General features: G+C 63.3%; 1 protein-coding gene across 1 annotated transcript in view; it reads left to right on the top strand.

The window, feature by feature from the left end:
• The window catches only part of LOC124020934 (Golgi apparatus protein 1-like), a 68,034-nt gene extending 45,719 nt beyond the window's left edge, over window positions 1–22,315 (top strand). Inside the window, exon 10 of the mRNA XM_046336244.1 lies at window positions 22,210–22,315. Within this exon, the coding sequence (XP_046192200.1) occupies window positions 22,210–22,315 (106 nt within the window). The remainder of the gene's footprint in view (window positions 1–22,209) is intronic.
• The last annotated feature ends 270 nt before the right edge of the window (window positions 22,316–22,585 follow it).

The raw sequence follows: 22,585 nt of genomic DNA, 5'->3' as shown, positions 1-22,585 counted from the left end.
TGGGTTCAGCGTGGCATCAGGGGGGATGGGTTCAGCGTGGGGATGGGGATGGGTTCAGCGTGGGTTCAGCGTGGGGATGGGTTCAGCGTGGGGATGGGTTCAGCGTGGGGATGGGTTCAGCGTGGGGATGGGTTCAGCGTGGGGATGGGTTCAGCGTGGGGATGGGTTCAGCGTTGGGGATGGGTTCAGCGTGGGGATGGGTTCAGCGTGGGGATGGGTTCAGCGTGGGGATGGGTTCAGCGTGGCGCGTGGGGATGGGTTCAGCGTGGCGTCGGGGATGGGTTCAGCGTGGCGTGGGGATGGGTTCAGCGTGGCGTCGGGGATGGGTTCAGCGTGGCGTCGGATGGGTTCAGCGTGGCATCAGGGATGGATTCAGCGTGGCGGTGGGGATGGGTTCAGCGTGGCATCGGGATGGGTTCAGCGTGGCGGTGGGGATGGGTTCAGCGTGGGGATGGGTTCAGCGTGGGGATGGGTTCAGCGTGGCGTGGGGATGGGTTCAGCGTGGGGATGGGGATGGATTCAGCGTGGCGGGGGGATGGGTTCAGCGTGGCGTCGGGGATGGGTTCAGCGTGGCGGTGGGGATGGGTTCAGCGTGGCATCGGGGATGGGTTCAGCGTGGCGGTGGGGATGGGTTCAGCGTGGGGATGGGTTCAGCGTGGGGATGGGTTCAGCGTGGGGATGGGTTCAGCGTGGGGATGGGTTCAGCGTGGGGATGGGTTCAGCGTGGCATGGGGATGGGTTCAGCGTGGGGGATGGGTTCAGCGTGGGGATGGGTTCAGCGTGGGGATGGGTTCAGCGTGGCGCGTGGGGATGGGTTCAGCGTGGGGATGGGTTCAGCGTGGCGGATGGATTCAGCGTGGCGTCGGGGATGGGTTCAGCGTGGCGTCGGATGGGTTCAGCGTGGCATCAGGGATGGATTCAGCGTGGCGGTGGGGATGGGTTCAGCGTGGCATCGGGGATGGGTTCAGCGTGGCGGTGGGGATGGGTTCAGCGTGGGGATGGGTTCAGCGTAGGGATGGGTTCAGCGTGGGGATGGGTTCAGCGTTGGGGATGGGTTCAGCGTTGGGGATGGGTTCAGCGTGGGGATGGGTTCAGCGTGGGGATGGGTTCAGCGTGGGGATGGGTTCAGCGCGGCGTCGGGGATGGATTCAGCGCGGCGTCAGGGATGGATTCAGCGTGGCGTCGGGGATGGGTTCAGCGTGGCATCAGGGATGGATTCAGCGTGGCATCAGGGATGGGTTCAGCGTGGCGGTGGGGATGGGTTCAGCGTGGGGATGGGTTCAGCGTGGGGATGGGTTCAGCGTGGGGATGGGTTCAGCGTGGGGATGGGTTCAGCGTTGGGGATGGGTTCAGCGTGGGGATGGGTTCAGCGTGGGGATGGGTTCAGCGTGGGGGGGATGGGTTCAGCGTGGCATCAGGGATGGGTTCAGCGTGGCGGTGGGGATGGGTTCAGCGTGGGGATGGGTTCAGCGTGGGGATGGGTTCAGCGTGGGGATGGGTTCAGCGTGGGGATGGGTTCAGCGTGAGGATGGGTTCAGCGTTCAGCGTGGGGATGGGTTCAGCGTGGGGGGGGATGGGTTCAGCGTGGCATCAGGGATGGGTTCAGCGTGGCGGTGGGGATGGGTTCAGCGTGGCGGGGGATGGGTTCAGCGTGGGGATGGGTTCAGCGTGGCGGTGGGGATGGGTTCAGCGTGGCATCAGGGATGGGTTCAGCGTGGCATCGGGGATGGGTTCAGCGTGGCGGTGGGGATGGGTTCAGCGTGGGGATGGGTTCAGCGTAGGGATGGGTTCAGCGTTGGGGATGGGTTCAGCGTGGGGATGGGTTCAGCGTGGGGATGGGTTCAGCGTGGGGATGGATTCAGCGTGGCGTGGGGAATGGATTCAGCGTGGCGTCGGGGATGGGTTCAGCGTGGCGTCGGGGATGGGTTCAGCGTGGCGTCGGATGGGTTCAGCGTGGCATCAGGGATGGATTCAGCGTGGCGGTGGGGATGGGTTCAGCGTGGCATCAGGGATGGGTTCAGCGTGGCGGTGGGGATGGGTTCAGCGTGGGGATGGGTTCAGCGTGGGGATGGGTTCAGCGTGGGGATGGGTTCAGCGTGGGGATGGGTTCAGCGTGGGGATGGGTTCAGCGTGGGGATGGGTTCAGCGTTGGGGATGGGTTCAGCGTTGGGGATGGGTTCAGCGTGGGGATGGGTTCAGCGTGGGGATGGGTTCAGCGTGGGGATGGGTTCAGCGCAGCGTGGGGATGGATTCAGCGTGGCGTGGGGATGGATTCAGCGTGGCGTCGGGGATGGGTTCAGCGTGGCGTCGGATGGGTTCAGCGTGGCGTCGGATGGGTTCAGCGTGGCGTGGGGATGGGTTCAGCGTGGCATGGGTTCAGCGTGGCGGTGGGGATGGGTTCAGCGTGGCGGTGGGGATGGGTTCAGCGTGGCATCGGGGATGGGTTCAGCGTGGCGGGGGGATGGGTTCAGCGTGGGGATGGGTTCAGCGTGGGGATGGGTTCAGCGTGGGGATGGGTTCAGCGTGGGGATGGGTTCAGCGTGGGGATGGGTTCAGCGTGGGGATGGGTTCAGCGTGGGGATGGGTTCAGCGCGGCGTCGGGGATGGATTCAGCGTGGCGTCGGGGATGGGTTCAGCGTGGCATCAGGGATGGATTCAGCGTGGCGGTGGGGATGGGTTCAGCGTGGCATCAGGGATGGGTTCAGCGTGGCGGTGGGGATGGGTTCAGCGTGGGGATGGGTTCAGCGTGGGGATGGGTTCAGCGTGGGGATGGGTTCAGCGTGGGGATGGGTTCAGCGTGGGGATGGGTTCAGCGTGGGGATGGGTTCAGCGTGGGGATGGGTTCAGCGTGGGGATGGGTTCAGCGTGGGGACGGGTTCAGCGTTGGGGATGGGTTCAGCGTGGGGATGGGTTCAGCGTGGGGATGGGTTCAGCGTGGCGTCGGGGATGGGTTCAGCGTGGCATGGGGATGGGTTCAGCGTGGCGTAGGGATGGGTTCAGCGTGGGGATGGGTTCAGCGTTGGGGATGGGTTCAGCGTTGGGTTCAGCGTGGATGGGTTCAGCGTGGGGATGGGTTCAGCGTGGGGATGGGTTCAGCGTGGCGTCGGGGATGGGTTCAGCGTGGCGTCGGGGATGGGTTCAGCGTGGCATCAGGGATGGATTCAGCGTGGCGGTGGGGATGGGTTCAGCGTGGCATCAGGGATGGGTTCAGCGTGGCGGATGGGGATGGGTTCAGCGTGGGGATGGGTTCAGCGTGGGGATGGGTTCAGCGTGGGGATGGGTTCAGCGTGGGGATGGGTTCAGCGTGGGGATGGGTTCAGCGTGGGGATGGGTTCAGCGTGGGGATGGATTCAGCGTGGCGTGGGGATGGATTCAGCGTGGCGTCGGGGATGGGTTCAGCGTGGCGTCGGGGATGGGTTCAGCGTGGCGTCGGATGGGTTCAGCGTGGCATCAGGGATGGGTTCAGCGTGGCGGTGGGGATGGGTTCAGCGTGGCATCAGGGATGGGTTCAGCGTGGCGGTGGGGATGGGTTCAGCGTGGGGATGGGTTCAGCGTGGGGATGGGTTCAGCGTGGGGATGGGTTCAGCGTGGGGATGGGTTCAGCGTGGGGATGGGTTCAGCGTGGCGGATGGGTTCAGCGTGGCGTGGGGATGGGTTCAGCGTTGGGGATGGGTTCAGCGTGGGGATGGGTTCAGCGTGGGGATGGGTTCAGCGTGGGGATGGGTTCAGCGTGCGTGGGGATGGATTCAGCGTGGCGTGGGGATGGATTCAGCGTGGCGTCAGGGGATGGGTTCAGCGTGGCGTCGGGGATGGGTTCAGCGTGGCGTCGGATGGGTTCAGCGTGGCGTCGGATGGGTTCAGCGTGGCATCAGGGATGGATTCAGCGTGGCGGTGGGGATGGGTTCAGCGTGGCATCGGGGATGGGTTCAGCGTGGCGGTGGGGATGGGTTCAGCGTGGGGATGGGTTCAGCGTGGGGATGGGTTCAGCGTGGGGATGGGTTCAGCGTTGGGGATGGGTTCAGCGTTGGGGATGGGTTCAGCGTGGGGATGGGTTCAGCGTGGGGATGGGTTCAGCGCGGCGTCGGGGATGGATTCAGCGTGGCGTCGGGGATGGGTTCAGCGTGGCATCAGGGATGGATTCAGCGTGGCGGTGGGGATGGGTTCAGCGTGGCATCAGGGATGGGTTCAGCGTGGCGGTGGGGATGGGTTCAGCGTGGGGATGGGTTCAGCGTGGGGATGGGTTCAGCGTGGGGATGGGTTCAGCGTGGGGACGGGTTCAGGGGGGATGGGTTCAGCGTGGGGATGGGTTCAGCGTGGGGATGGGTTCAGCGTGGCGGTGGGGATGGGTTCAGCGTGGGGATGGGTTCAGCGTGGGGATGGGTTCAGCGTGGGGGATGGGTTCAGCGTGGGGATGGGTTCAGCGTGGGGATGGGTTCAGCGTGGCGTCGGGGATGGGTTCAGCGTGGGGATGGGTTCAGCGTGGGATGGGTTCAGCGTGGGGATGGGTTCAGCGTTGGGGATGGGTTCAGCGTGGGGATGGGTTCAGCGGGGGATGGGTTCAGCGTGGGGATGGGTTCAGCGTGGCGTCGGGGATGGGTTCAGCGTGGCGTCGGGGATGGGTTCAGCGTGGCATCAGGGATGGGTTCAGCGTGGCGGTGGGGATGGGTTCAGCGTGGCATCAGGGATGGGTTCAGCGTGGCAGGTGGGGATGGGTTCAGCGTGGGGATGGGTTCAGCGTGGGGATGGGTTCAGCGTGGGGATGGGTTCAGCGTGGGGATGGGTTCAGCGTGGGGATGGGTTCAGCGTGGGGATGGGTTCAGCGTGGGTTCAGATGGGTTCAGCGTGGGGATGGGTTCAGCGTTGGGGGATGGGTTCAGCGTGGGGATGGGTTCAGCGTGGGGATGGGTTCAGCGTGGCGTCGGGGATGGGTTCAGCGTGGCGGTGGGGATGGGTTCAGCGTGGCGATGGGTTCAGCGTGGGGATGGGTTCAGCGTGGGGATGGGTTCAGCGTGGGGATGATGGGTTCAGCGTGGGGATGGGTTCAGCGTGGGGATGGGTTCAGCGCGGCGTGGGGATGGATTCAGCGTGGCGTGGGGAATGGATTCAGCGTGGCGTCGGGGATGGGTTCAGCGTGGCGTCGGGGATGGGTTCAGCGTGGCGTCGGATGGGTTCAGCGTGGCATCAGGGATGGGTTCAGCGTGGCAGCGTGGGGATGGGTTCAGCGTGGCATCAGGGATGGGTTCAGCGTGGCGGTGGGGATGGGTTCAGCGTGGGGATGGGTTCAGCGTGGGGATGGGTTCAGCGTGGCGTGGGGATGGGTTCAGCGTGGGGATGGGTTCAGCGTGGGTTCAGGATGGGTTCAGCGTGGGGATGGGTTCAGCGTGGGGATGGGTTCAGCGTGGGGATGGGTTCAGCGTGGGGATGGGTTCAGCGTGGGGGGATGGGTTCAGCGTGGGGATGGGTTCAGCGCGGCGTGGGGATGGGTTCAGCGTGGCGTGGGGATGGGTTCAGCGGGATGGGTTCAGTGGGGATGGGTTCAGCGTGGGGATGGGTTCAGCGTGGGGATGGGTTCAGCGTGGCGGGGGATGGGTTCAGCGTGGCGTCGGGGATGGGTTCAGCGTGGCATCAGGGATGGGTTCAGCGTGGCGGGGGATGGGTTCAGCGTGGCATCGGGGATGGGTTCAGCGTGGCGGATGGGTTCAGCGTGGGGATGGGTTCAGCGTGGGGATGGGTTCAGCGTGGGGATGGGTTCAGCGTGGGGATGGGTTCAGCGTGGGGATGGGTTCAGGGGATGGGTTCAGCGTGGGGATGGGTTCAGCGTGGCGTGGGGATGGATTCAGCGTGGCGTCGGGGGCATCAGATGGGTTCAGCGTGGCAGCGTGGGGGATGGGTTCAGCGTGGCGGTGGGGATGGGTTCAGCGTGGGGATGGGTTCAGCGTGGGGATGGGTTCAGCGTGGGGATGGGTTCAGCGTGGGGATGGGTTCAGCGTGGGGATGGGTTCAGCGTGGGGATGGGTTCAGCGTGGGGGGATGGGTTCAGCGTGGCATCAGGGATGGGTTCAGCGTGGATTCAGCGTGGGGATGGGTTCAGCGTGGGGATGGGTTCAGCGTGGGGATGGGTTCAGCGGTGGGGATGGGTTCAGCGTGGCATCAGGGATGGATTCAGCGTGGCGGGGGATGGGTTCAGCGTGGGGATGGGTTCAGCGCGGCGTGGGGATGGATTCAGCGTGGCGTGGGGATGGATTCAGCGTGGCGTCGGGGATGGGTTCAGCGTGGCGTCGGGGATGGGTTCAGCGTGGCGTCGGATGGGTTCAGCGTGGCATCAGGGATGGATTCAGCGTGGCGGTGGGGATGGGTTCAGCGTGGCATCAGGGATGGGTTCAGCGTGGCGGTGGGGATGGGTTCAGCGTGGGGATGGGTTCAGCGTGGGGATGGGTTCAGCGTTGGGGATGGGTTCAGCGTGGGGATGGGTTCAGCGTGGGGATGGGTTCAGCGTGGGGATGGGTTCAGCGTGGGGATGGGTTCAGCGTGGGGATGGGTTCAGCGTGGGGATGGGTTCAGCGTGGGGATGGGTTCAGCGTGGGGATGGGTTCAGCGCGGCGTGGGGATGGATTCAGCGTGGCGTGGGGATGGATTCAGCGTGGCGTGGGGAATGGATTCAGCGTGGCGTCGGGGATGGGTTCAGCGTGGCGTCGGATGGGTTCAGCGTGGGGATGGGTTCAGCGTGGGGATGGATTCAGCGCGGCGTGGGGATGGGTTCAGCGTGGCATCGGGGATGGGTTCAGCGTGGCGGTGGGGATGGGTTCAGCGTGGGGATGGGTTCAGCGTGGGGATGGGTTCAGCGTGGGGATGGGTTCAGCGTGGGGATGGGTTCAGCGTTGGGGATGGGTTCAGCGTGGGGATGGGTTCAGCGTGGGGATGGGTTCAGCGTGGGGATGGGTTCAGCGTGGGGATGGATTCAGCGTGGCGTCGGGGATGGGTTCAGCGTGGCGTCGGGATGGGTTCAGCGTGGCGTCGGGGATGGGTTCAGCGTGGGGGATGGGTTCAGCGTGGCATCAGGGATGGATTCAGCGTGGCGTCGGGGATGGATTCAGCGTGGGATGGATTTAGCGTGGGGTGGGGATGGGTTCAGCGTGGCGTCGGGGGGTTCAGCGTGGGGATGGATTCAGCGTGGCGTCGGGATGGGTTCAGCGTGGCGTCGGGGGATGGGTTCAGCGTGGCGTCGGGGATGGGTTCAGCGTGGCGGGGGATGGATTCAGCGTGGGGATGGGTTCAGCGTGGGGATGGGTTCAGCGTGGCGTCGGGATGGGTTCAGCGTGGCGTCGGATGGGTTCAGCGTGGCGTCTGGGATGGATTCAGCGTGGCGTCGGGGATCGATTCAGCGTGGCGGGGGATCGATTCAGCGTGGCGTGGGGATGGATTCAGCGTGGCGTCGGATGGGTTCAGCGTGGGGATGGATTTAGCGTGGCGGTGGGGATGGGTTCAGCGTGGCGTCGGGATGGGTTCAGCGTGGGGAGGGATTCAGCGTGGGGATGGGTTCAGCGTGGGGATGGGTTCAGCGTGGGGATGGGTTCAGCGTGGGGATGGGTTCAGCGTGGGGATGGGGATGGGTTCAGCGTGGCGTCGGGGATGGATTCAGCGTGGCGGGGGGATGGATTCAGCGTGGGGATGGATTCAGCGTGGGGATGGGTTCAGCGTGGGGATGGGTTCAGCGTGGCGGTGGGGATGGGTTCAGCGTGGCATCGGGGATGGGTTCAGCGTTGGCGTGGGATGGGTTCAGCGTGGGGATGGGTTCAGCGTGGCGTCGGATGGGTTCAGCGTGGGGATGGGTTCAGCGTGGGGATGGATTCAGCGTGCATCAGGGATGGATTCAGCGTGGCATCAGGGATGGGTTCAGCGTGGCGGTGGGGAAGGGTTCAGTGTGGGAATGGGTTCAGCGTGGGGATGGGTTCAGCGTTGGGGATGGGTTCAGCGTTGGGGATGGGTTCAGCGTGGGGATGGGTTCAGCGTGGGGATGGGTTCAGCGCGGCGTCGGGATGGATTCAGCGTGGGGATGGGTTCAGCGTGGCGGATGGGTTCAGCGTGGCGTCGGGGATGGGTTCAGCGTGGCGTCGGGGATGGGTTCAGCGTGGCGTGGGGATGGGTTCAGCGTGGCGTCGGGGATGGGTTCAGCGTGGCGGTGGGGATGGGTTCAGCGTGGCATCAGCGTGGGGATGGATTCAGCGTGGCGTCGGATGGGTTCAGCGTGGGGATGGGTTCAGCGTGGGGATGGATTCAGCGTGGCGGTGGGGATGGGTTCAGCGTGGCATCAGGGATGGGTTCAGCGTGGCGGGGGGATGGGTTCAGCGTGGGGATGGGTTCAGCGTGGGGATGGGTTCAGCGTTGGGGATGGGTTCAGCGTGGGGATGGGTTCAGCGTGGGGATGGGTTCAGCGTGGGGATGGGTTCAGCGTGGGGATGGGTTCAGCGTGGGGATGGGTTCAGCGTGGGGATGGGTTCAGCGTGGGGATGGGTTCAGCGCAGCGGGGGATGGATTCAGCGGGGGATGGATTCAGCGTGGCGTGGGGATGGATTCAGCGTGGCGGCGGGGATGGGTTCAGCGTGGGGATGGGTTCAGCGTGGGGATGGGTTCAGCGTGGGGATGGGTTCAGCGCGGCGTCGGGGGTTCATGGGTTCAGCGGATGGGTTCAGCGTGGCATCGGGGATGGGTTCAGCGTGGCGGTGGGGATGGGTTCAGCGTGGGGATGGGTTCAGCGTGGGGATGGGTTCAGCGTGGGGATGGGTTCAGCGTGGGGATGGGTTCAGCGTGGGGATGGGTTCAGCGTGGGGATGGGTTCAGCGTGGCGTCGGGGATGGATTCAGCGTGGCGTCGGGATGGGTTCAGCGTGGCGTCGGGATGGGTTCAGCGTGGCGTCGGGATGGGTTCAGCGTGGCGTCGGGTTCAGCGTGGCGGGATGGGTTCAGCGTGGCATCAGGGATGGATTCAGCGTGGCGTCGGGGATGGATTCAGCGTGGGGATGGATTTAGCGTGGCGGATGGGTTCAGCGTGGCGTCGGGATGGGTTCAGCGTGGGGATGGGTTTAGCGTGGCGTCGGGGATGGGTTCAGCGTGGCGTGGGATGGGTTCAGCGTGGCGGATGGGTTCAGCGTGGCGGGGGGATGGGTTCAGCGTGGCGGGGGAATGGATTCAGCGTCGGGGATGGGTTCAGCGTGGCGTCGGATGGGTTCAGCGTGGCGTCGGATGGGTTCAGCGTGGCGGGGATGGGTTCAGCGTGGCGTCTGGGATCGATTCAGCGTGGCGTGGGATCGATTCAGCGTGGCGTCGGGGATGGATTCAGCGTGGCGTCGGGGATCGATTCAGCGTGGCGTCGGGGATGGATTCAGCGTGGCGTCGGATGGGTTCAGCGTGGGGATGGATTTAGCGTGGCGGTGGGGATGGGTTCAGCGTGGCGTCGGGGATGGGTTCAGCGTGGGGAGGGATTCAGCGTGGGGATGGGTTCAGCGTGGGGATGGGTTCAGCGTGGGGATGGGTTCAGCGTGGGGATGGGGATGGGTTCAGCGTGGCGTGGGGATGGATTCAGCGTGGCGGTGGGGATGGGTTCAGCGTGGGGATGGATTCAGCGTGGCGGTGGGGATGGGGTCAGCGTGGCATCGGGGATGGGTTCAGCGTGGCGGTGGGATGGGTTCAGCGTGGGGATGGGTTCAGCGGGGGGATGGGTTCAGCGTGGGGATGGATTCAGCGTGCATCAGGGATGGATTCAGCGTGGCATCAGGGATGGGTTCAGCGTGGCGGTGGGGAAGGGTTCAGTGGGGAATGGGTTCAGCGTGGGGATGGGTTCAGCGTTGGGGATGGGTTCAGCGTGGGGATGGGTTCAGCGTGGGGATGGGTTCAGCGTGGGGATGGGTTCAGCGCGGCGTCGGGGATGGATTCAGCGTGGGGATGGGTTCAGCGTGGCGTCGGGATGGGTTCAGCGTGGCGTCGGGGATGGGTTCAGCGTGGCGTCGGATGGGTTCAGCGTGGCGTCGGGGATGGGTTCAGCGTGGCGTCGGGATGGGTTCAGCGTGGGGATGGGTTCAGCGTGGCGTCGGGGATGGATTCAGCGTGGGGATGGATTCAGCGTGGGGATGGATTCAGCGTGGCGGGATGGGTTCAGCGTGGGGATGGGTTCAGCGTGGGGATGGATTTAGCGTGGCGGTGGGGATGGGTTCAGCGTGGCGTCGATGGGTTCAGCGTGGGGAGGGATTCAGCGGGGATGGGTTCAGCGTTGGGGATGGGTTCAGCGTGGGGATGGGTTCAGCGTGGGGATGGGTTCAGCGTGGGGATGGGTTCAGCGTGCGCGGGATGGATTCAGCGATGGGTTCAGCGTGGCGTGGGGATGGGTTCAGCGTGGCGTCGGGGATGGGTTCAGCGTGGCGTCGGGGATGGGTTCAGCGTGGGTTCAGCGGGCATGGGATTCAGCGTGGCGGTGGGGATGGGTTCAGCGTGGCATCGGGATGGGTTCAGCGTGGGGATGGGTTCAGCGTGGGGGATGGGTTCAGCGTGGCGTGGGATGGGTTCAGCGTGGGGATGGGTTCAGCGCGGCGGATGGATTCAGCGCGGGGGATGGATTCAGCGTGGCGGGGGATGGGTTCAGCGTGGCATCAGGGATGGATTCAGCGTGGCGGTGGGGATGGGTTCAGCGTGGCATCAGGGATGGGTTCAGCGTGGCGGTGGGGATGGGTTCAGCGTGGCATCGGGGATGGGTTCAGCGTGGCGGTGGGGATGGGTTCAGCGTGGGGATGGGTTCAGCGTGGGGATGGGTTCAGCGTAGGGATGGGTTCAGCGTGGGGATGGGTTCAGCGTTGGGGATGGGTTCAGCGTTGGGGATGGGTTCAGCGTGGGGATGGGTTCAGCGTGGGGATGGGTTCAGCGCGGCGTCGGGGATGGATTCAGCGCGGCGTCGGGGATGGATTCAGCGTGGCGTGGGGAATGGATTCAGCGTGGCGTCGGGGATGGGTTCAGCGTGGCGTCGGATGGGTTCAGCGTGGCATCAGGGATGGATTCAGCGTGGCGGTGGGGATGGGTTCAGCGTGGCATCGGGGATGGGTTCAGCGTGGCGGTGGGGAATGGATTCAGCGTGGCGTCGGGGATGGGTTCAGCGTGGCGTCGGATGGGTTCAGCGTGGCATCGGGGATGGATTCAGCGTGGCGGTGGGGATGGGTTCAGCGTGGCATCGGGGATGGGTTCAGCGTGGCGGTGGGGATGGGTTCAGCGTGGCGGTGGGGATGGGTTCAGCGTGGGGATGGGTTCAGCGTGGGGATGGGTTCAGCGTGGGGATGGGTTCAGCGCGGCGTCGGGGATGGATTCAGCGCGGCGTCGGGGATGGATTCAGCGTGGCGTCGGGGATGGGTTCAGCGTGGCATCAGGGATGGATTCAGCGTGGCGGTGGGGATGGGTTCAGCGTGGCATCAGGGATGGGTTCAGCGTGGCGGTGGGGATGGGTTCAGCGTGGCATCGGGATGGGTTCAGCGTGGCGGATGGGATGGGTGGGTTCAGCGTGGGGATGGGTTCAGCGTGGGGATGGGTTCAGCGTGGGGATGGGTTCAGCGTGGGGATGGGTTCAGCGTTGGGGATGGGTTCAGCGTGGGGATGGGTTCAGCGTGGGGATGGGTTCAGCGCGCGTGGGGATGGATTCAGCGTGGCGTCGGGATGGATTCAGCGTGGCGGGGGAATGGATTCAGCGTGGCGTCGGGGATGGGTTCAGCGTGGCGTCGGATGGGTTCAGCGTGGCATCAGGGATGGATTCAGCGTGGCGGTGGGGATGGGTTCAGCGTGGCATCGGGGATGGGTTCAGCGTGGGGATGGGTTCAGCGTGGGGATGGGTTCAGCGTGGGGATGGGTTCAGCGTGGGGATGGGTTCAGCGTTGGGGATGGGTTCAGCGTGGGGATGGGTTCAGCGTGGGGATGGGTTCAGCGTGGGGATGGGTTCAGCGTCGGGGATGGATTCAGCGTGGGGGGGATGGGTTCAGCGTGGCGTCGGGGATGGGTTCAGCGTGGCGTCGGGATGGGTTCAGCGTGGCGGGGATGGATTCAGCGTGGGGATGGATTCAGCGGGGGATGGATTCAGCGTGGCGTCAGGATGGGTTCAGCGTGGGGATGGGTTCAGCGTGGGGATGGATTTAGCGTGGCGGTGGGGATGGGTTCAGCGTGGCGTCGGGGATGGGTTCAGCGTGGGGAGGGATTCAGCGTGGGGATGGGTTCAGGTTGGGATGGGTTTAGCGTGGGGGAATGGGTTCAGCGTGTCGTCGGGATGGGTTCAGCGTGGCATCAGGGATGGGTTCAGCGTGGCGGTGGGGATGGGTTCAGCGTGGGGATGGGTTCAGCGTGGGGACGGGTTCAGCGGTGGGGATGGGTTCAGCGTGGCATCAGGGATGGATTCAGCGTGGCGTCGGGGATGGGTTCAGCGTGGCGTCGGATGGGTTCAGCGTGGGGATGGGTTCAGCGTGGGGATGGGTTCAGCGTGGGATGGGTTCAGCGTGGCATCGGGATGGGTTCAGCGTGGCGGTGGGGATGGGTTCAGCGTGGGGATGGGTTCAGCGTGGGGATGGGTTCAGCGTGGGGATGGGTTCAGCGTGGGGATGGGTTCAGCGTGGGGATGGGTTCAGCGTGGGGATGGGTTCAGCGTGGGGATGGGTTCAGCGTGATCGGGGATGGATTCAGCGTGGGGATGGATTCAGCGTGGCGTCGATGGGTTCAGCGTGGCGTCGGGATGGGTTCAGCGTGGCGTCGGATGGGTTCAGCGTGGCATCAGGGATGGATTCAGCGTGGCGTCGGGGATGGATTCAGCGTGGGGATGGATTTAGCGTGGCGGTGGGGATGGGTTCAGCGTGGCGTCGGGGATGGGTTCAGCGTGGGGATGGATTTAGCGTGGCGTCGGGGATGGGTTCAGCGTGGCGTCGGGGATGGGTTCAGCGTGGCGGTGGGGATGGGTTCAGCGTGGGGATGGGTTCAGCGTGGGGATGGGTTCAGCGTGGGGATGGGTTCAGCGTGGGGACGGGTTCAGCGTTGGGGATGGGTTCAGCGTGGGGATGGGTTCAGCGTGGGGATGGGTTCAGCGCGGCGTCGGGGATGGGTTCAGCGTGGCATCGGGGATGGGTTCAGCGTGGCGGTGGGGATGGGTTCAGCGTGGGGATGGGTTCAGCGTGGGGACGGGTTCAGCGGTGGGGATGGGTTCAGCGTGGCATCAGGGATGGATTCAGCGTGGCGGTGGGGATGGGTTCAGCGTGGGGATGGGTTCAGCGCGGCGTGGGGATGGATTCAGCGTGGCGTGGGGAATGGATTCAGCGTGGCGTCGGGGATGGGTTCAGCGTGGCGTCGGGGATGGGTTCAGCGTGGCGTCGGATGGGTTCAGCGTGGCATCAGGGATGGATTCAGCGTGGCGGTGGGGATGGGTTCAGCGTGGCATCAGGGATGGGTTCAGCGTGGCGGTGGGGATGGGTTCAGCGTGTGGGTTCAGGGGATGGGTTCAGCGTGGGGATGGGTTCAGCGTGGGGATGGGTTCAGCGTGGGGATGGGTTCAGCGTTGGGGATGGGTTCAGCGTGGGGATGGGTTCAGCGTGGGGATGGGTTCAGCGTGGGGATGGGTTCAGCGTGGGGATGGGTTCAGCGTGGGGATGGGTTCAGCGCAGCGTGGGGATGGATTCAGCGTGGCGTGGGGATGGATTCAGCGTGGCGTGGGGAATGGATTCAGCGTGGCGTCGGGGATGGGTTCAGCGTGGCGTCGGATGGGTTCAGCGTGGGGATGGGTTCAGCGTGGGGATGGGTTCAGCGCGGCGTCGGGGATGGGTTCAGCGTGGCATCGGGGATGGGTTCAGCGTGGCGGTGGGGATGGGTTCAGCGTGGGGATGGGTTCAGCGTGGGGATGGGTTCAGCGTGGGGATGGGTTCAGCGTTGGATGGGTTCAGCGTTGGGGATGGGTTCAGCGTTGGGGATGGGTTCAGCGTGGGGATGGGTTCAGCGTGGATGGGTTCAGCGGCGTCGGGATGGATTCAGCGTGGGTCGGGATGGGTTCAGCGTGGCGTCGGGGATGGGTTCAGCGTGGCGTCGGGGATGGGTTCAGCGTGGCGTCGGATGGGTTCAGCGTGGCATCAGGGATGGATTCAGCGTGGCGTCGGGGATGGATTCAGCGTGGGGATGGATTTAGCGTGGCGGTGGGGATGGGTTCAGCGTGGCGTCGGGGATGGGTTCAGCGTGGGGATGGATTTAGCGTGGCGTCGGGGATGGGTTCAGCGTGGCGTCGGGGATGGGTTCAGCGTGGCGTCGGGGATGGGTTCAGCGTGGCGTCGGGATGGGTTCAGCGTGGCGGGGATGGGTTCAGCGTGGCGTCGGGATGGGTTCAGCGTGGGATGGGTTCAGCGTGGCGTCGGATGGGTTCAGCGTGGCGTCTGGGATCGATTCAGCGTGGCGTCGGGATCGATTCAGCGTGGCGTCGGGGATCGATTCAGCGTGGCGTCGGGGATGGATTCAGCGTGGCGGGATGGGTTCAGCGTGGGGATGGATTTAGCGTGGGGTGGGGGATGGGTTCAGCGTGGCGTCGGGATGGGTTCAGCGTGGGGAGGGATTCAGCGTGGGGATGGGTTCAGCGTGGGGATGGGTTCAGCGTGGGGATGGGTTCAGCGTGGGGATGGGTTCAGCGTGGGGATGGGGATGGGTTCAGCGTGGCGTCGGGGATGGATTCAGCGTGGCGGTGGGGATGGATTCAGCGTGGGGATGGATTCAGCGTGGGGATGGGTTCAGCGTGGCGGTGGGGATGGGGTCAGCGTGGCATCGGGGATGGGTTCAGCTTGGCGTCGGGATGGGTTCAGCGTGGGGATGGGTTCAGCGTGGCGTCGGATGGGTTCAGCGTGGGGATGGGTTCAGCGTGGGGATGGATTCAGCGTAGCATCAGGGATGGATTCAGCGTGGCATCAGGGATGGGTTCAGCGTGGCGGTGGGGAAGGGTTCAGTGTGGGAATGGGTTCAGCGTGGGGATGGGTTCAGCGTTGGGGATGGGTTCAGCGTTGGGGATGGGTTCAGCGTGGGGATGGGTTCAGCGTGGGGATGGGTTCAGCGCGGCGTCGGGGATGGATTCAGCGTGGGGATGGGTTCAGTGGCGTGGGGATGGGTTCAGCGTGGCGTCGGGGATGGGTTCAGCGTGGCGTCGGGGATGGGTTCAGCGTGGCGTCGGGGATGGGTTCAGCGTGGCGTCGGGGATGGGTTCAGCGTGGCGTCGGGGATGGGTTCAGCGTGGCGGCGGGGATGGATTCAGCGTGGGGATGGATTCAGCGTGGGGATGGATTCAGCGTGGCGTCGGATGGGTTCAGCGTGGGGATGGGTTCAGCGTGGGGATGGATTTAGCGTGGCGGTGGGGATGGGTTCAGCGTGGCATCAGGGATGGGTTCAGCGTGGCGGTGGGGATGGGTTCAGCGTGGGGATGGGTTCAGCGTGGGGATGGGTTCAGCGTGGGGATGGGTTCAGCGTTGGGGATGGGTTCAGCGTGGGGATGGGTTCAGCGTTGGGGATGGGTTCAGCGTTGGGGATGGGTTCAGCGTGGGGATGGGTTCAGCGTGGGGATGGGTTCAGCGTGGGGATGGGTTCAGCGCAGCGTGGGGATGGATTCAGCGTGGCGTGGGGATGGATTCAGCGTGGCGTGGGGAATGGATTCAGCGTGGCGTCGGGATGGGTTCAGCGTGGCGTCGGATGGGTTCAGCGTGGGGATGGGTTCAGCGGGGGATGGGTTCAGCGTGGCGTCGGGATGGGTTCAGCGTGGCGGTGGGGATGGGTTCAGCGTGGCATCGGGGGATGGGTTCAGCGTGGCGGTGGGGATGGGTTCAGCGTGGGGATGGGTTCAGCGTGGGATGGGTTCAGCGTGGGGATGGGTTCAGCGTTGGGGATGGGTTCAGCGTTGGGGATGGGTTCAGCGTGGGGATGGGTTCAGCGCGGCGTGGGGATGGATTCAGCGTGGCGTCGGGATGGGTTCAGCGTGGCGTCGGGGATGGGTTCAGCGTGGCGTCGGGATGGGTTCAGCGTGGCGTCGGATGGGTTCAGCGTGGCATCAGGGATGGATTCAGCGTGGCGGTCGGGGATGGATTCAGCGTGGGGATGGATTTAGCGTGATGGGTTCAGCGTGGCGTGGGGATGGGTTCAGCGTGGGGATGGATTTAGCGTGGCGGGGATGGGTTCAGCGTGGCGTCGGGATGGGTTCAGCGTGGCGGATGGGTTCAGCGTGGCGTCGGGGATGGGTTCAGCGTGGCGTGGGAATGGATTCAGCGTCGGGGATGGGTTCAGCGTGGCGGGATGGGTTCAGCGTGGCGTCGGATGGGTTCAGCGTGGCGTCGGATGGGTTCAGCGTGGCGATGGGATCGATTCAGCGTGGCGTGGGTCGATTCAGCGTGGCGTCGGGGATCGATTCAGCGTGGCGTCGGGGATGGATTCAGCGTGGCGTCGGATGGGTTCAGCGTGGGGATGGATTTAGCGTGGCGGTGGGGATGGGTTCAGCGTGGCGTCGGGATGGGTTCAGCGTGGGGAGGGATTCAGGTGGGGATGGGTTCAGCGTGGGGATGGGTTCAGCGGGGATGGGTTCAGCGTGGGGATGGGGATGGGTTCAGCGTGGCGTCGGGATGGATTCAGCGTGGCGGTGGGGATGGATTCAGCGTGGGGATGGATTCAGCGTGGGGATGGGTTCAGCGTGGGGATGGGGTCAGCGTTCGGGATGGGTTCAGCATTGGGGGGATGGGTTCAGCGTGGGGATGGGTTCAGCGTGGCGTCGGATGGGTTCAGCGTGGGGATGGGTTCAGCGTGGGATGGATTCAGCGTAGCATCAGGGATGGATTCAGCGTGGCATCAGGGATGGGTTCAGCGTGGCGGTGGGGAAGGGTTCAGTGTGGGAATGGGTTCAGCGTGGGGATGGGTTCAGCGTTGGGGATGGGTTCAGCGTTGGGGATGGGTTCAGCGTGGGGATGGGTTCAGCGTGGGATGGGTTCAGCGTGGGGATGGGTTCAGCGTGGGGATGGGTTCAGCGTGGCGTCGGGATGGGTTCAGCGTGGCGTCGGGATGGGTTCAGCGTGGCGTCGGGGATGGGTTCAGCGTGGCGTCGGGGATGGGTTCAGCGTGGCGGCTGGGTTCAGCGTGTGAATGGATTCAGCGTGGGGATGGGTTCAGCGTGGGGATGGATTCAGCGTGGATGGGTTCAGCGTGGGGATGGGTTCAGCGTGGGGATGGATTTAGCGTGGCGGTGGGGATGGGTTCAGCGTGGCGTCGGGGATGGGTTCAGCGTGGGGATGGATTCAGCGTAGATGGGTTCAGCGTGGATGGGTTCAGCGTTGGGGATGGGTTCAGCGTGGGGATGGGTTCAGCGTGGGGATGGGTTCAGCGCGGCGTGGGGATGGATTCAGCGTGGGGATGGGTTCAGCGTGGGGATGGGTTCAGCGTGGCGTCGGGATGGGTTCAGCGTGGCGTGGGATGGGTTCAGCGTGGCGTCGGGATGGGTTCAGCGTGGCGTCGGGATGGGTTCAGCGTGGGGGATGGGTTCAGCGTGGGGGATGGGTTCAGCGTGGGGATGGGTTCAGCGTGGGGGATGGGTTCAGCGTGGGGATGGGTTCAGCGTGGGGATGGATTTAAACGGGGTGGGGATGGGTTCAGCGTGGCATCAGGGATGGGTTCAGCGTGGGGATGGGTTCAGCGTGGGGATGGGTTCAGCGTGGGTTCAGATGGGTTCAGCGTGGGGATGGGTTCAGCGTCTGGGGATGGGTTCAGCGTGGGGATGGGTTCAGCGTGGGTTCAGCGTGGGGATGGGTTCAGCGTGGGGATGGGTTCAGCGCAGCGTGGGGATGGATTCAGCGTGGCGTGGATGGATTCAGCGTGGCGTGGGAATGGATTCAGCGTGGCGTCGGGGATGGGTTCAGCGTGGCGTCGGATGGGTTCAGCGTGGGGATGGGTTCAGCGTGGGGATGGGTTCAGCGCGGCGTCGGGGATGGGTTCAGCGTGGCATCGGGGATGGGTTCAGCGTGGCGGTGGGGATGGGTTCAGCGTGGGGATGGGTTCAGCGTGGGGATGGGTTCAGCGTGGGGATGGGTTCAGCGTTGGGGATGGGTTCAGCGTTGGGGATGGGTTCAGCGTGGGGATGGGTTCAGCGTGGGGATGGGTTCAGCGCGGCGTCGGGGATGGATTCAGCGTGGCGTCGGGGATGGGTTCAGCGTGGCGTCGGGGATGGGTTCAGCGTGGCGTCGGGGATGGGTTCAGCGTGGCGTCGGATGGGTTCAGCGTGGCATCAGGGATGGATTCAGCGTGGCGTCGGGGATGGATTCAGCGTGGGGATGGATTTAGCGTGGCGGTGGGGATGGGTTCAGCGTGGCGTCGGGGATGGGTTCAGCGTGGGGATGGATTTAGCGTGGCGTCGGGGATGGGTTCAGCGTGGCGTCGGGATGGGTTCAGCGTGGCGGTCGGGGATGGGTTCAGCGTGGCGTGGGGATGGGTTCAGCGTGGCGGGGGAATGGATTCAGCGTGGGGATGGGTTCAGCGTGGGTCGGATGGGTTCAGCGTGGCGTCGGATGGGTTCAGCGTGGCGTCGGATGGGTTCAGCGTGGCGTCTGGGATCGATTCAGCGTGGCGTCGGGGATCCAGCGTGGCGTCGGGGATGGATTCAGCGTGGCGTCGGGGATGGATTCAGCGTGGCGTCGGATGGGTTCAGCGTGGGGATGGATTTAGCGTGGCGGTGGGGATGGGTTCAGCGTGGCGTCGGGGATGGGTTCAGCGTGGGGAGGGATTCAGCGTGGGGATGGGTTCAGCGTGGGGATGGGTTCAGCGTGGGGATGGGTTCAGCGTGGGGATGGGGATGGGTTCAGCGTGGCGTCGGGGATGGATTCAGCGTGGCGGTGGGGATGGATTCAGCGTGGGGATGGATTCAGCGTGGGGATGGGTTCAGCGTGGCGGTGGGGATGGGGTCAGCGTGGCATCGGGGATGGGTTCAGCTTGGCGTCGGGATGGGTTCAGCGTGGGGATGGGTTCAGCGTGGCGTCGGATGGGTTCAGCGTGGGGATGGGTTCAGCGTGGGGATGGATTCAGCGTAGCATCAGGGATGGATTCAGCGTGGCATCAGGGATGGGTTCAGCGTGGCGGTGGGGAAGGGTTCAGTGGGGAATGGGTTCAGCGTGGGGATGGGTTCAGCGTTGGGGATGGGTTCAGCGTTGGGGATGGGTTCAGCGTGGGGATGGGTTCAGCGTGGGGATGGGTTCAGCGCGGCGTCGGGGATGGATTCAGCGTGGGGATGGGTTCAGCGTGGCGTCGGGATGGGTTCAGCGTGGCGTCGGGGATGGGTTCAGCGGCGTCGGGATGGGTTCAGCGTGGCGTCGGGGATGGGTTCAGCGTGGCGTCGGGGATGGGTTCAGCGTGGCGGCGGGGATGGGTTCAGCGTGGCGTCGGGGATGGATTCAGCGTGGGGATGGATTCAGCGTGGGGATGGATTCAGCGTGGCGTCGGATGGGTTCAGCGTGGGGATGGGTTCAGCGTGGGGATGGATTTAGCGTGGCGGTGGGGATGGGTTCAGCGTGGCGTCGGGGATGGGTTCAGCGTGGGGAGGGATTCAGCGTGGGGATGGGTTCAGCGTGGGGATGGGTTTAGCGTGGGGATGGGTTCAGCGTGTCGTCGGGATGGATTCAGCGTGGCGGTGGGGATGGGTTCAGCGTGGCGTGGGATGGGTTCAGCGTGGGGATGGGTTCAGCGTGGCGTCGGGGATGGATTCAGCGTGGCGTCGGGATGGGTTCAGCGTGGGGAGGGATTCAGCATGGCGGTGGGGATGGATTCAGCGTGGCGGTGGGGATGGGTTCAGCGTGGCGTCGGGATGGGTTCAGCGTGGGGATGGATTCAGCGTGGCGTGGGATGGGTTCAGCGTGGGGATGGATTCAGCGTGGCGTCGGGATGGGTTCAGCGTGGGGATGGATTCAGTGTGGCGTCGGGGATGGGTTCAGGCCAGACACTGTGTCAGTAATCTGTTCAGGCTGGGCACGGCGTCTGGGATGGGTTCAGGCCAGACACTGTGTCAGTAATCTGTTCAGGCTGGGCACGGCGTCTGGGATGGGTTCAGGCCAGACACTGTGTCAGTAATCTGTTCAGGCTGGGCACGGCGTGGGGGATGGGTTCAGGCCAGACACTGTGTCAGTAATCTGTTCAGGCTGGGCACGGCGTGGGGGATGGGTTCAGGCCAGACACTGTGTCAGTAATCTGTTCAGGCTGGGCACGCGTCTGGGATGGGTTCAGGCCAGACACTGTGTCAGTAATCTCAGCCTGGGCACGGAGTCTCTGTTCAGCCAGACACTGTGTCAGTAATCTGTTCAGGCTGGGCACGGCGTCTGGGATGGGTTCAGGCCAGACACTGTGTCAGTAATCTGTTCAGGCTGGGCACGGCGTCTGGGATGGGTTCAGGCCAGACACTGTGTCAGTAATCTGTTCAGGCTGGGCACGGCGTCTGGGATGGGTTCAGGCCAGACACTGTGTCAGTAATCTGTTCAGGCTGGGCACGGCGTCGGGGATGGGTTCATGTGGTTCAGGCCAGACACTGTGTCAGTAATCTGTTCAGGCTGGGCACGGCGTCTGGGATGGGTTCAGGCCAGACACTGTGTCAGTAATCTGGGCAGCAGTGAACTTTCACATCTCTCTGTTTGTCCTGAGGCTGTTTTTAATCATCTCAGCTCTTCGCTAGACAGAGTTGTGGTTGTAAAGAGATGGAGAAGCTTCTAATTGGCTCGTTCATCCCCTTCCTGTCTACTCTAACTGTTCTCCAGGTCGTTCATCCCCCTTCCTGTCTACTCGAACTGTTCTCCAGGTCGTTCATCCCCCTTCCTGTCTACTCTCTGTTCTCCAGGTCGTTCATCCCCCTTCCTGTCTACTCTAACTGTTCTCCAGGTCGTTGCTGGATGTGTTGTCAGTCAATTAGCCCAGTGGCGTCTGGGTTCAAATCAAATCTAATCAAATTTTATTTGTCACATACACATGGTTAGCAGATGTTAATGCGAGTGTAGCGAAATGCTTGTGCCTCTAGTTCCGACAATGCAGTGATAACCAACAAGTAATCTAACTAACAATTCCACAACTACTGTCTTATACACAGTGTAAGGGGATAAAGAATATGTACATAAAGATATATGAATGAGTGATGGTACAGAGCAGCATAGGCAAGATACAGTAGATGGTATCGAGTACAGTATATACATATGAGATGAGTATGTAAACAAAGTGGCATAGTTAGTGGCTAGTGATACATGTATTACATAAAGATGCAGTAGATGATATAGAGTACAGTATATACATATGCATATGAGATGAATAATGTAGGGTAAGTAACATTATATAAGGTAGCATTGTTTAAAGTGGCTAGTGATATATTTACATCATTTCCCATCAATTCCCATTATTAAAGTGGCTGGAGTTGGGTCAGTGTCAATGACAGTGTGTTGGCAGCAGCCACTCAATGTTAGAGGTGGCTGTTTAACAGTCTGATGGCCTTGAGATAGAAGCTGTTTTTCAGTCTCTCGGTCCCAGCTTCCCAGGGTTAGTGGAGGGTTTGGCCCAGCAGCGTCCGGGTTAGTGGAGGGTTTGGCCCAGCGGCGTCCGGGTTAGTGGAGGGTTTGGCCCAGCGGCGTCAGGTTAGTGGAGGGTTTGGCCCAGCGGCGTCCAGGTTAGTGGAGGGTTTGGCCCAGCAGCGTCCGGGTTAGTGGAGGGTTTGGCTGGCAGGGATGTCCTTGTCCCATCTCGCACTAGCGGCCCCTGTGGCGGGCCGGGCGCAGTGCACGCTGACACGGTCCAGGTGTACTGGGGTTTCCTCCGACACTTTGGTGCAACTGGCTTCCGGGTTAAGTTGGCATTGTATCAAAAAGCAATTTGGCTTGGTTGGGTTGTGTTTCGGGGAAGCATGGCTGTCGACCTTCGCCTCTCCCGAGTCCGTCGGTAGTTGCAGTGAAGGGACAAGACTGTAACTACCAGTTGGAAACCACGAAATTGGGGAGAAAAAGGGGTAAAGGAAAAAATATATATATAAAATAATGTTTGTAAAAAGCTGCATTTGACATGTCAGGAGACGTCTATAGAAACAGAACCTCTAGTTCTGTGGCGACGTCATGGTGTCTCTTGGGATTTATTGTGACCTTTTGATAAAGGTCAAAAAGTTGATAAAGTCATTGCCATATTTGTGTGTGTGTAGGATCCTGTCTTGCCTGATGGAGCACCTGTATACAGAGAAGATGGTGGAGGACTGTGAACGCAGACTACTGGAGCTACAGTACTTCATCTCTAGAGACTGGAAGTAAGTCAACCATGACCTCTAACCCCTAACCCCTGAGTGTGAACGCAGACTACTGGAGCTGCAGTACTTCATCTCTAGAGACTGGAAGTAAGTCAACCATGACCTCTGACCCCTAACCCCTGAGTGTGAACGCAGACTACTGGAGCTGCAATACTTCATCTCTAGAGACTGGAAGTAAGTCAACCACGACCTCTGACCTCTGACTGTGAACGCAGACTACTGGAGCTGCAGTACTTCATCTCTAGAGACTGGAAGTAAGTCAACCATGACCTCT

This window comes from Oncorhynchus gorbuscha, unplaced genomic scaffold (genome assembly GCF_021184085.1).
Source record: "Oncorhynchus gorbuscha isolate QuinsamMale2020 ecotype Even-year unplaced genomic scaffold, OgorEven_v1.0 Un_scaffold_998, whole genome shotgun sequence".
NCBI classification, from domain to species: Eukaryota; Metazoa; Chordata; class Actinopteri; order Salmoniformes; family Salmonidae; genus Oncorhynchus; species Oncorhynchus gorbuscha.
The sequence above is the reverse complement of the archived record's forward strand: the minus strand, read 5'-3'. Positions and strand labels throughout refer to the sequence as shown.